Source organism: Neophocaena asiaeorientalis, unplaced genomic scaffold, assembly GCF_003031525.2.
Source record: "Neophocaena asiaeorientalis asiaeorientalis breed wild unplaced genomic scaffold, Neophocaena_asiaeorientalis_V1.1 scaffold7, whole genome shotgun sequence".
Classification (NCBI taxonomy): Eukaryota; Metazoa; Chordata; class Mammalia; order Artiodactyla; family Phocoenidae; genus Neophocaena; species Neophocaena asiaeorientalis.
Genome location: NW_020185337.1, coordinates 2,606,906 through 2,621,021, shown reverse-complemented (window position 1 = coordinate 2,621,021; position 14,116 = coordinate 2,606,906). Strand labels below are relative to the sequence as shown.

General features: G+C 41.0%; 1 protein-coding gene across 2 annotated transcripts in view; it reads right to left on the bottom strand.

Moving 5' to 3' along the window:
• Positions 1–14,116, bottom strand: part of SLC10A7 (solute carrier family 10 member 7) — a 250,750-nt gene that overhangs the window by 71,182 nt on the left and 165,452 nt on the right. For both annotated transcript variants that reach the window (XM_024736219.1, XM_024736220.1), the window contains one exon: positions 6,093–6,128. In XM_024736219.1, the coding sequence (XP_024591987.1) occupies positions 6,093–6,128 (36 nt within the window). The remainder of the gene's footprint in view (positions 1–6,092; positions 6,129–14,116) is intronic.

The window sequence follows — 14,116 nt, the reverse complement described above, 5'->3', positions numbered from 1 at the left end:
CCAAGTGTAAAGACTCAGGATGGTCCTCGGTGCTGCTGGACCATAGCCCTGCATTTGCCCATTCCATTCACTCTGACGTATGACTGCTTCATGTCTTTGCCTTTCTCATCAAATCTCCAACACCTCCTTGCCTTTTCTTGTCCTCTACCCCTAACCTTGCTTGCCACTTCACTGAGAAAACAGAACCAGAGGAGAACTTAACAAGCTCCTATAATTACATCATCCAATTTACTTGCATCCCTGCCTATATCCCATGGCTTCCCTTCCGTGACTCTGGATGAACTATCTGTGCTTAGGAGGCCATACTCCCTTTACACACTAGAACTCATCCCTTTCTCCTACTCAAGGACATGGGTCCACAAATTCTCCCCTCTTTTTTCTGTATCAAATTATCCTTCTCTAACTGGATTAATCTATCGATACAAATATGCTAATAATTTTCCCAACTTAAAAAAGAATCCTCTCTCGGTCCTTCATTAACTTTGTTGCTCTCCCATTTTCTGCACACTTTACAGCAAAATGAACTCTGTCTTTAACTCTTCTTTCTTCATTTATTCTTGAACCAACTTCAATAAGGCTTTCACCTCCAAAACTCTGCTGAAATAGCTCTTATTAAGGTCTCCAGTGGCCTCCATCTCGTTACAATCAATGGCCAATTGTTGGACTTCATTTTATCCGAATTATTACCAGCATTTGAAGTAGCTGACCATGATCCCCTCTCTGAAACACATTCTCTGCTAGGCTTCTAGGACATTAAAATCTCTTGGTGCTCTTCCTAAGCAAACTGGATATCCTTGGTCTTCTTTGCTGACCTCTTAATGTTAGAATGCCCCAAATTCAGTCCACTGATACCTCTCCTTCTTTATTCTCTTTTGGTGATCTCGTCCAGTCTAACTCAAAATCCATCTCTACGCTGAGCTCTCCCAAATGTGTATCTCTAGAGATACATACACACAGAAAGTCCAGACCCTTTCTCCTGAATTCCAGACATATAGTCAACTGCTTACTTGACTTCTCTACTTAGATGTCTGAAAGGCATCTTAATCCAGACATGTCCAAGACTGAATCTGTTGTGAGTTCCATCAACTTGTTCGACCCTACAGCCTTCCCTATCTTAGTAAGTGGCAATTCCATACTTCAAGTTGCACAGGTGTGGAGTCATCCTTGATTCTTATCTTTCCCTCATAATTTTCATTCAATCTCTCAGTTCTTCCAAGAAAATAAAGAACTACCTCCCACCAGATTTATTCAACCACGCTGGCCCAAGCTAACGGCATCTCTTGCACTAGCTTTCTAACTGGTCTTCCTGTCTCCACCATGATCCCCTTAGCAATCTACTCTCAACCTAGCATCCAGAGTCACCCTTTTAAAGGGAATGTCAGAACATGCCATTCCCTTGATCAAAACTCTTTCAATCGTCTCCTGTCTCTCTTGAATTACAATTCAAAATCTGTACAAAGGACTTTAAGGTCCTCTATCATTTGGCCTCTGCTATGTCTCTGACCTCATCCCCATCTACTCTCCCCTTGCTCACTCCATTCCAGCCACGCTGGCCTCCTTGCTGTTCCTTAGGCACCAAGCACACTCTCAGGACCTTTGCACTTGTTGTTCCTTCCACCTGGAACATTCTACCACCAGAAAGCTCACTTTCTGGTGGTATCTCCTCTAAGCCTTTGCTCAAATATTGTTTCTCAGTGAGTCCAACCTCCCAACCCACTTCCCTTCCTTACTTTATTTTTTCTTTAGCACCCATCTTACACAATATATTTTTACTTATTTGTTGGTTGCTTCTTTCCACTAGTATATAACCTCCATTAGAGCAAAGATGTATCTGTTTTGCTCACTGCTATATCCTTGGCACCCCGGAAAGTGACTGGTATATTGGAAGAACTCAATACATATTACTGAATGAGTGATGAATAAGTTAAAATAACTTTTTGGAGGAACTGTGCCGTAAAAGAGTGCACAGAAATGGACTACAGGTAGGATAAGGTGAAATTTAATTTTTAAGATGTGTAATATTACAGAATGCTTACATGCTGACAGAAATGATCCAGCAGAGATAGAAAATTTAATGACATAGGAGAAAGAGGGAAATGTGTGTGGCTCCTATTGTTAAGTAGGCAATAAGGGATGGCACACCTGGAGGGACTGGCCTTAGATGGGAGCAAAGATAGTTTACCTACGGAAGGAGGAGAGAGGTGAAAAATATAGCAAGTAGGCGGGATTTTGTAAATTTCTCTGATTGCTTCTGACTTCCTCATCATCTAGTTTCCTTTCTGCATCAGTTAAGATGAAAAAAAGAGAAGAGGCACTGGAGATTTGAGAAGCAAGGAGAAGGTGTGATTCTCTAGAGATTGGGGATGTGCATCAGTTTGGGGAAGGGAGTAGGATTGCCAGGCTCATTTACAATTAGTTGTCATGAATTTCGAATGAGATCAGTCAGCATGAGAGTGGGTGCCCCCGCGTGCTCAGGTACAAATACAGAAAGGTGTAGAGCTGGATTTAAGCAGACCTGGCACTTGCCAGACAAATAGGAAGCAGTAAGAGATGAGCAAGGTTGTTGACGGTGTATGTAATAAAGTAATTACAATGATGGACCATGAGATCTAGGCTAGGTCAGATGGAATCTGAGGGTAAGAGGGTGAGTGAGGGTAGGGTGGATTAGTTAGAAGCATTGAAGGTGATAAGGTAAATAAATGAGCCCTCCTGGCAAGTTTGAAGAATTCTTAATCTGGGGAGTAAGTCACAAAGATAGCAGCTGCTAGTAGGAGAAGATATTTGAAAATAGGATTATGGAAGGATGCTATCATTGGCAATAATAAGTCAATGGTCTGACTGCAGGGGTGACTGGCTGAGATGAGGGGGAAGGCAATCTCACTGGTGAAGGGGGTCAAGAATTTAGAGGCCAGGGTATTGGGAAGGTCAACTATGTGAATACTGAAAACACCAAGAATCAATCCAAGTGTATTGTGAAAAAGAAGACAATGGAAAGGTGCTAACATTTTTCTGGACTCTTAGAGCGTGACCTGGTGTTCCACTGACAATTACAACAAAGAGCGGCAGCAGGTAATATAGGTGTGCTGGCATAACCTTTAAAGGTAATAGGAGGATTTTATGGAGAAGGCATGGGAAGTGATCTGGGATTGGTAAAGAGCAACAAGAAAGACACCTTCTCCCATTTCAAGGCTCAGTGATATGAAAGATGCCAACAGCAAAAACATGAATAAGAAGACAGGTTTCATTTGGAGCAAGATGGTAAAGGGAACATTCTGAGAAGATGTTACGAATACAGGGAACTGAGATTCCATCAGCAAAAATGGCTTTTACTAGCTACTGTGCCTGACTGTCCAGAAATTTACACTTTCAAGATATGATTTAAAAAAAAAAAGACAATTCAATTTTCAGGGGTTGTATTAGCTTTTTGACTTCTGTAATGAAATATCATAAACTGGGTGGCTTAAAACAACAGAAACGTATTGTTTCACAGTTGTGGAAACTGTAAGTCTGAAATCAAGCGAGGCCATGCTCCCTCTGAAATCTCTAGAGGAGAATCCTTCCTTGTCTCTTCTAGCTTCTGACGTTTGCCGGCAACCGCTGGTGTCCCTTGGCCTGTAGACCCGTCTCTCTAATCTCTTCCTCCGTCGTGATGTGGCATTCTCCCTGTGGTTCTCTGACTCCTATTCTTTACAGACAGCAGTCATATTGGATTAAGGACCCACCCTGTACCACTATGACTTCATCTTAACTAATTACATCTGCAACATCCCTATTTTCCAACAAGGTCACATTCGGATGTACTAGGGATTAGAACTTCAACCTACCTTTTGGAGAATCACAATTTAAGCCACAACAGGGGTGTTGATGAAAAACACTACATCTTTAATAACATGTGTTCATATTATAAGTCGCTCAGGCTTTTCTCTCCTGCTAAGTGAAGCCTGGTCACCCAAGTGTTTAAGCAATTCCCATTGTTCGTAAAATGCACAGGCAAAAAGTATTATATGCTGTGCATGCGATTTCAAGTCACGTAACACAGAAGTAACTATTGATGTCGTGTGACGGTGCCATTGAACCTAGTGGAACAGCCCAGTTGGCTCAAAAGGGAAACATTAAACTTTTAAGTTGAGGGTCTTGGGGTTTCTTTCACTATTCCTGTAGCTCGATGATTTAAAAAGGTTGAACCAACTAAAGCTCACAAGTCTAGGGTCTAAGAGGGAAGGCAAGCTTGCATGATGCCATTAATATTAACCAGCTGGGAATGTCTTGTTACGGCATGGAGATGGGAAGAGAGGGAGAAAAGTAAGCATCTGGTTCCTTTAGTCACAGCTGAAACAGTGTCTCAGGGATTCCAGACTCTGAGATACTCAAAAGTGCTACCTATGGGCTTCCCTGGTGGCGCAGCGGTTGAGAGTCCACCTGCCGATGCAGGGGACACGGGTTCGTGACCCGGTCCAGGAAGATCCCACGTGTCGCGGAGCGGCTGGGCCCGTGAGCCATGGCCACCAAGCCTGCGCGTCCGGAGCCTGTGCCCCGCTGCAGGAGAGGCCACAGCAGTGAGAGGCCCACGTACCGCAAAAAAAAAAAAAAAGTGCTACCTAGGTCTTAGCCCCCTAGTTGTGGCTGTGACTTCTCTCGTGATCTTCTTCAAAGAGTCCCCTGAGTAGGAGATGCTACTCTTCTGCAATGGACAAAATCTAGGCTACGTAGTCATTTATTGGACTCTTTCTATATGGCCAGCTCTACGCTACTTCTCTGACTCACTGCCGGGGGGACCCCAGGCTGGCCTGCATCCTGTGCCCACTGAGTGCTGCTCCTGGGAAATTATGATCCCAAGGCTTGGATAAAACACTGAGGGACGATCCCAGGTCCTCACATCTAGTGAGCAGGTGAGCAGGTAGGTACATACCAACCAAGTCTTTTTTTCCCAAAGAGACATTCACTTCAGTTTCAATTTGACTCCCTGCAAATTCTGAATTGCTGAGTCTAAATTAATGAGGTTTGTGATGCTGTGGGAAGCAATCTGATTTGACTCTCCTCACCTTGTCAGGATGGAGCTAGCATTTCAGAAGGGATGGTAAGGCTGAGGGTTATTACTGGAAGGAAATGTCTTTCATGAAAGATGCAAAATCCAACTGTTTAGTAGGGCATCTCTCCCTCTCCACTTCCTACACAGCTTGTAAGAAATGAAGTCCCACATTCTATTACTCTAATTGAATTTCAACTTGGGTAATTACCCTATAATTAAATAAATTTGCCCCATAGTTTTAATTCACTGACAAATAGTGCTAGTCAAACAGCTACAATTTCACTCCCAGAAACGCATCCCTACTCTATTTCAGTGATGAGTGGAGTGATTTATACTTGGGAGATGTGTGTATGAAAAATGCACAGTTCATAAAATATTTTAGGTATCATTCATGGTTACATATGCTTTTCTCAGCATGAGATAACATTAATTTCTATTATAATCTCTCATCTAATTTCTCATATGCTTAGTGCCAAAAGAAATAAGACAGCTAATTAGCATTTCTTATTTTCAGAACAATTTTTGCTTGGTTTGCCAGTAGCTTGTACTTTTCCTTTCTAAAGCACATTTCATTATCCCTGGGAGACAGACTGGGGTAGGTGTTATTTTTTCCCATTTTACAGATGAAAACACCGAGGCAGTATTCCCCAAAGTGAGGAAGCCAGTTCCTATCAGTACCAGCACAGGAAACTAAGCTTTGTCTGGTCCCCTGGACCAAGGCTCTTTCAATCAAACCCTCGCTCACTAGCAATCACTTCAGTCTCACTAGTGAGAAAATAAAGTGCAGCACATTTTTGACCTACGTCACAGGTCGTTAATTTGTAATAATTAATGATTTAGCCAGGAGTCAGAGGCCCAAGAACTGGGTCCTGTTGCTGTCCTTGGGCCATGAGACTACAGAGATTCTTTGTGTCTCCATGTTATGACTTGGTACAGCTCAACTGGAAGAACAGTTCAAAATATGATGCAAGATTCAAATTTCAATTTATTTCTAAAGACCTTTCTTAAAGGGTTGTAGATGGCTTTTAATAAAGAATATTAAAAACAACATCAAAATACTCACAAAAAGCAGCAGTAGCAGGGGTGTTACAACGATGCCCTGAAAGAAATGAAAGAGATGACGATTATTTATCAGCCTGGAAAACAGGACACTTTCTTGGCCATTTTAAACTCTGATGCATGGACATGCTTATCCTTCTCATTTCTGTTTAATAAAATCTAGGAGATAAAGAAGAGGGAGCCCCACTCTTGGCTCTCCCGACCATAATGCCTTAGCATCTCTAGTATAATTATTCATATCTGGCATCATTTGAAGTACAACCACCAATCTTCCTTAAACTCGTCTTGCCTTTTTTAAGCTTAAGTTTCCTTCCACGTTGCATATGCATCACTTGGGTGGAAGCTGGCAAGATTTCTCACTCCAAGGCTTTCAACTCTAACTTGGATAAAGTGCCCCTTTTCAAGAGAAGACAGGTGGTTTAGTCCCAGTTGGGGTCCTCTCCTGAGCAAAGACCACGTCAGTTGTGATGAATGGGATGTCATGATTTTGTAATGTGAACTGATCTCCCCTAGGAAATGAGTTGGGATCTCAAAACTCATTTCACTTGATTGGACTCCATGTCTCCATGGTGGAAGGCAAGTCTTTCATCTAATTCAGCCACCCAGGACCACCTCAGTCCCTCTGCCTCCAGAGGCAGGAAGGAGCAAAAGATTTGTTTTCTTCGATGACAGGGAACAGTTTGAGGCTGTTGTTGATGAGGCAGGATACAAGCTTTTAGGATTCTTGAAGGTAAATCTTTAAAACTAGGTGTTTGAGTTGGGAGTTAACATGACAGGTCTCGGTTTTACAGCAGCAGCTGATGATTTGCCCCCTTAGTTGTTCCTTTATCTCTCAACACTTTATTATGATTTATACAAGAAAAAGCAGTTCATATTTTTATTAATGAATTCTACTTGGAACTTTAAAATTCCAAAGAGTCTGTGTGTGTGTGTGTGTGTGTGTGTGTGTGTGTGTGTGAGAGAGAGAGAGAGAGAGACAGAGACAGAGACAGAGACAGAGACAGAGACAGAGATAGACAGACAGACAGAGAGAGACTATACTGTGCCCAGGATCGAGGTCTGGGACCACTTCATTACTTTTGGGAAAAAGTCCTTTTGTATTAATATATGGAAGCCCTTTTATCATTACAGTAACTAAATTCTTTTGGATGTGGCCCAAAGGGAATGGCTTGCCTTATATGAATATTGCTACCACAACTTTTTTAGGCATATACACATGTGAATATCCACACACAGACTTGTTTTATTGTTAAATAATAGAATAAATGCTTCTTTATTGTGCAAACTTTCACAGCTAGCTGGCAATAAGGAATACCACATCTTTATTCAAGTGTTATATTTTAAAATCTACTTATTAAAACATGTATTGTGGTTTATCAGCTCCACTGGTGCCTCTGAAGCAAGTTCTCATCAGCACCATTTAGAAGAGCTCAACGTGCAAAATAATTTTTAAGAGTTACTGTCCTTCAATAACATGGAATCTATTCAGACTCTGGGAGGAATTCCGAACTTTGTGAGGTCACGTCGAAATGGAAATATCTGGCTGTTTCAGTCTAGGTGGGAGCCATCTGATTTCAAGTCAATTTGTTTAAATGTCTATTGAATATCCACTTACATGCCAGGCATGGTTCCAAATAATTAGAAGAACTAATGAAACGTGATCCGGTAGAAAGGGTGTTAGGATATTGCAGGAAGAAGGAAGGGCATTTGCAAAGCTATGAAGTTGAGCAGGGAGGGAAAAAAAGTATCAAGTGGAGGATTCAGATACCAGATCATCAAAGGCCTTGGAGGCCAGGAGAGGGAGCTTGGAGCTGATCCTTCCAACCATGTCAAACTATTGTGTGGGCCAAAAGTTCGTTTGGTTTTTTTTTGTAAGATGGCTCTAGTAGCACTTAGTTGTCTTTAACTTCATTTGAAACAATTTTGTTAGATTGTATTGTGACAGCTGTCACATCAGCATGCATTTTAAAAGAGACATCTAAATTGGTGAATTTTTGTGTAGCCATTTTAATATTGAAGACGGAAGAAAAAAAGCAACATTTTCTTCATATTACGCTTTATTATTTCAAGAAAGGTAAAAACACAACTGGAACACAAAGAAAGATTTGTGCAGTGGATGGAACGTGTCAAAAGTGGTTTGCAAAGTTTCGTGCTGAAGACTTCATGCTAGACGATGCTCCACAGTTGGGTAGACCACTTGAAGTTGATAGCGATCAAATCAAAACAATAACTGAGAACAATCAATGTTATACCACGTGGGAGATAGCCGACATACTCAAAATATCCAAATCAAGCATTGAAAATCATTTGCACCAGCTTGGTTATGTTCATTGCTTTGATGTCTGGGTTCCACGTAAGTTAAGCAAAAAAAACCTTCTTGACCATATTTCCGCATGCAATTCTCTACTGAAACATAATGAAAACGTTCTATTTTTAAAACCAATTGTGACAGGCCATGAAAAGTGGATACTGTACAATAATGTGGAACGGAAGAGATCATGGGGCAAGCGAAAGGAACAACCACCAACCACACCAAAGGCCGGTATTCATCCAAAGAAGGTGATTTGTGTATATGGTGGGACTGGAAGGTAGTCCTCTATTATGAACTCCTTCCAGAAAACCAAACAATTAATTCCACCAAGTACTGCTTCCAATTAGACCAAATGAAAGCAACACTCCACAAAAGGCATCCAGAATTAGTCAACAGAAAACGCATAATCCTCCATCAGGATAACGCAAGACCACATGTTTCTTTGATGACCAGGCAAAAACTGTTACAGCTTGGCTGGGAAGTTCTGATTCAACTATCATATTCACCAGACATTGCACCTTCGGATTTCCATTGATTTCGGTCTTTACAAAATTCTTTTAATGGAAAAAAGTTCAATTCCCTGGGAGACTGTAAAAGGCACCTGGAACAGTTCTTTGCTCAAAAAGATAAAAAGTTTGAGGCAGACGGAATTATGAAGTTGCCTGAAAAATGGCAGAAGGTAGTGGAACAAAAGGGTGAATATGTTGTTCAATAAAGTTCTTGGTGAAAATGAGAAACGTGTCTTTTATTTTTACTTAAAAAACCGAAGGCACTTTTTGGCCAACCCAATGTTAAAGGGGGGGTATAATGAGTTAGTAAAATAATTTAGTAAATGGAAAATGAATTTGACTTTGCTTCTAACCTAGCCACTTTTACCCTTGTTATCTATCAGTTCATCTAAATTCAGATAAAAGAAAATAGAAACTTATATTAATGTGAATTATGGAATTTCAATAACACTTCTGAGAAACAGTATGATATCTGTGATAGGATAAGAGTTTTCCCCCAGGAAGAAGGTTGAGCATTGTCACCACTCTGGGAACATCTGTCTTGTATTAGAGGGGTCGAACCCACACTGGTGTCATATAACACGTGGGCACCCATATTCTTCCTGGTGCCCGTTTCATTTTCCTTTGCAATAGTGGAATAGTAACAGTATTAGTAATAATACCAGTACTACTAATGGTATTTTGCTTCAGTACTTTTATGTACATTTAAAAATTTGACCTTCCTCTACTGAAATAGTTGGTTTCCATAATAGCCCCACTTTATGGATGACGAAACAGGTTCAGAAAAGCCAAGCAACCAGCCCAAAATCACACAGGAAACAAATGTCAAAGCTTAGACTAGAGCCTGCTTTGTCCAGCTCCAAATCCTGAACTGACCCCAGTGCAGCACTGGTCTCTGGGTAGCAGATTAACAACCAGTACAGCTTCCTACAGAGTTCTGCTAAGGACATGTATGTCATGACTAGTTGCTATATGACCTTGGCTTCCAGCTGATCACCAATTCTTAGAGATGCTCTCGTTCTGGAAGGAGAGCACTGTTATCTCCAGATTTTCCTGCTTGAATATTTCAAGTGTATGGTCACCAACACACAACAGTTCTTACGAGGACTTACGACATTTGTTGCTAAGACATTACGTTTCCTAGTGAATAGGATGTATCTTCTAATTCTAGATGCACAATTCCTCATTATTTTCTCAAGAATGGCTGTTCAAGTTCATTAACTAAGAATGAATTGTTGCACAAAGCTGAAAGTTGCTTTTCAATTGTATTAGGAAATGAGTCAGCCATGGTGCCGTTAATCCTGACAAGAGCACCATAATTAAGTTTTGGTGAAGTTGTTCTAATTATTATAAAATAATAATAGCTAATATTTATGGAGTACTTGTATTAGATGACACACTAAGGACTTTCTGTGTGTTATCTTACGTAATCCTTACAACACTATACAGTAGGTACTGATATTATCCCCATCTATTAGGGAAGGAAACTGAGTCTCAGAGACACTGAGTGACAGGAAAAGGCAATGCCAGGAATTCAATCTCTATCTCCCTGACTCCAGAGCCTGTGATCCTGAATTGTGTAAACAAAATCTTTGCAATCTTACACTATTTCCCCAGGTTTATATTTTAAGAGTAAACCTAAGAGGAGCTTCAAACTCAGTATGTCTTTTTGATGACATGAAACAAATTGAGATATAAGCCTTTGTGTGACATGGCTGATACATTTTTTTAAAGTCGCATTTTTGCAAATATCCATGGCAAATATCAATGGTAAAAAGGGTAAACTAAAAAGTTAAACTGTAACTGCAATAGTCACTGGAAGCTGGAAAATCAAATAAACACGCTATTTGCTCTTGAATATATCTGATTCCTTCTCCTTTCTCTTTCCCAAGTAAATTCTATACAGATGGTTAAAAACAAACAAGTGGTAGATGGGCACTTCTAGCAAAAGATGTTACCCAACTCCTTGCAGATTCAAGGTCAAGCATAGTTTTAGCATCCTTGCAATTGAGACGACGTGTTAAGCTTTCTTTTTGCAACACCTGAAGAAGTTAAGTCACAAAGCGTCTGACTTTGATTATCTCTTAAAAACCTTTAGAAAACCCATTTACACCTCTGATGTGAACGACCAGGTGAATATATTTCAATGACTTTAGTGGAAAGGAAAAAAAAGTGTCAAACCTGAGACACTGAGATTTAGTCACATTAAAATACAAACCAGCATCACCCCCCCAAATAACAACAAAATCAACAACAAAACTGTGAATGCGCTTCTCTCGGGAGTAGAGCTTGTAAAAAAGGTAAAACTGAAGTAAATTATCAATTTTTAAAAGGAGAAAAAATTATCAAAAGGCTTCGCGGCAATAACTATTGTGATCACACAGCTACTAAAACTAACATAAGGCTTCTGTCTCCAGGATATTAAATGTTGAGCCTTGGAAATGGTGCTTCTTGTTTTTTAATTAAACAGCAATAACTCAATTTTCACAAAATAACAGAATCTCAGTTTTGTAAAGGATCTTAGTTGAGGCTGGTCCAGTCCTCATCTGAAACGTGACCCTCCTCTGTCTCCCTCACTTGCTCCTGATGTGAGGCTGTGATGGCCACGCCTTTGCCAGAGAACCTGCAGACAGACACCTGTTCCTGCTCTCAAGGCACACACTGCCCGGCTGATGTTCTTTCACGGTGGGAAGCTCTTTCTCAATCTGAGCCCAAACCACTTCCACTGATGCCCTGTCTTCCCCTTGCAGCAACTTAAGACACATCTCACCCCTCCTTTCTTGTGACGGCCTTTTAGCTGCTGCTTTTGGATGGTGTACATAAAATCTCTGCACTCTTAAACTATTTCCTCAGGCCTGTAGTTTAAGAGTAATGCTGCAGTGAGCATTTGGGTCCCCATACTAAGTCTTGTCCAGGCTAAAAGTCCTCAGGCCCTCCCACTGTTCCTCCTGGTGGGGAAGGGCTGTTCTGAGCCGCCTTTTATTTATTTAATTTTATTATTATTTTTTTTTGTGGTACACAGGCCTCTCACTGTTGTGGCCTCTCCCGTTGCGGAGCACAGGCTCCAGACGGGCAGGCTCAGTGGCCATGGCTCACGGGCCCAGCCGCTCTGCGGCATGTGGGATCCTCCCGGAGCGGGGCACGAACCCGCGTCCCCTGCATCGGCAGGTGGACTCTCAACAACTGCGCCACTAGGGAAGCCCCGAGCCTTCCTTTAGACATCATCTTATCCAGATGAATTTAAGAGTCCACAGCACTTGCTTAATAAAAATTGACCAAAACTTGGAAATAAGGCCAAATGAGGACCGCATGTCCTTTCAAAGTCACCCTGGAGATTTGTCTAACGGGCCAATCCAAGGATTACTTATTTAATTTCCTAGAGGGATATACCTTTGTTTGACTTCTACTTACTAGTGATTAGGGCCCAGACTATGAAATTACATGTTAACTTACAAAGCTTTGTCCAGTAGAGATGGAAATAATTTCTATCTAGTAGAAGAACAATCACAAAGGTTATGGTTTTATTACCCTGCAGAAATTAGCTGGTTTCGTCTCTAACTCAGCAAACTTATTTCGGTATGTTTTTCTGATGGACCAAATAACCCCTATTTCTATCATTCCTCGAAACCATCTTTACCATCCTGCTGGCTCCCTCATTATTCAGTTAAATAAATATTTGACAGGCGTCCATTCTATATTTATAAAAAAGTCATATTTTCAACTTTTGAAGATTATGCTTTGACAACTCCTTTACTCTGAACCTTGCATTTATGTTAATGCAAAGATCACTTTTATTTTTATTTTTTTAAGATTAATACTAACTTAAACTCGCAGGTTGTCTTAATATTTTGTTCTGTGGTCAGTATGTAGTGATATCTTAAAAAGTAGTAGTAAAGTTTAATCTTCAAGAATGAAATTGTATCAAACCAATATGTAATGAGTGACATTGGCCAACACATCCTAAGCAATAAATTTAAAAGGGGTGGTATGGAGAATTTTGGAGACACCTAAATTAAACAAAATGGTCAGGTTATATGGCCTCAGGGAATATGACATTATAAATATGGCTCTCAAAATATGTAGTTGAGGAAATTTTATAGAGGAAAGAAAAATGCATTAGGAATCTAGGGAAGGGCAGTTGGAAAGAAAGTGGTGGTTGACTGGTAGGTGAGGGCCTCTTCCCTCCCCTCTGCCTATATTTTCCTCTTTAAAACTGGGCCTTCACAGAGTCAGTACCTTAAAATGCCCAGCTAAGCATTTCTCAGTATGTTCATAGCTCTGTCAGGGGACGGGTATATCTTAGCAGCTGATATGAGCATTCTGGCTTGTTCACCAGGCACAGTGCTCTGTAGTAAAGTCAGATGCATCAGACTATTTGAGCTTGATAACGCCAGCCGCTGAAAACATCCACTTAATTCTCTCTAGTCGGAGTCCATGCTTGCCAAGGAAACACTGAATAATAATTTTGTTTTCCACATAGTATTTCCGATAGGAAGAGAAGACCCTGACTAGTTGACACCAGTCTCCTAGAGCACAACCACATTGGGGGGCGCTCATGATAGTTGAGTTTCTGGACCCGCAAAGCTAAGGGTCTACTCCTGGATTCTGGTGACCCCATAAAGCAATGTCACCCCGTGAGGCCTCGCAGCAACAGCAGTTGGCTTGTCTCAATGGCATACATTTCATTAAACAGACATTTATTGAGTGTCAACTGTGTACAGACATGATGGGTGCTGAGGGAGAAAAGATTCCAAGTCACCTAAACACATAAAACTTTATAGTCATTTTAAAGTGGACTTTTACCTAAAACTCCAGAAAATAGTTTCTGTGAAGTCCTTGGGGTTGTCTTTAAAGACTGTCTTGGAAAATCTTTGTTCTTTCTTTTCTGTTTTTCTTTTCCTACAACCACTGTTAAGCACTGCTTACCCTCACTAATATACTTAGAGTGATTTTTGATTTTTCAAGCCAAGTATCTGATATGCACATATTTGATCTTTCATTGATGGTCCATGCCCATAAGGAGTTCCCATCATAGAAAGCAGTTCTACCTTGTCCTTCTGTAACTTCAATGCTTCTGTTAAGAAATGCCTCTACCATCTTATTCTCAAAAGATTGGGACAGGGCTTCCCTGGTGGCGCAGTGGTTGAGAGTCCGCCTGCCGATGCAGGGGACACGGGCTCATGTCCCGGTCCGCGGAGCAGCTGGGCC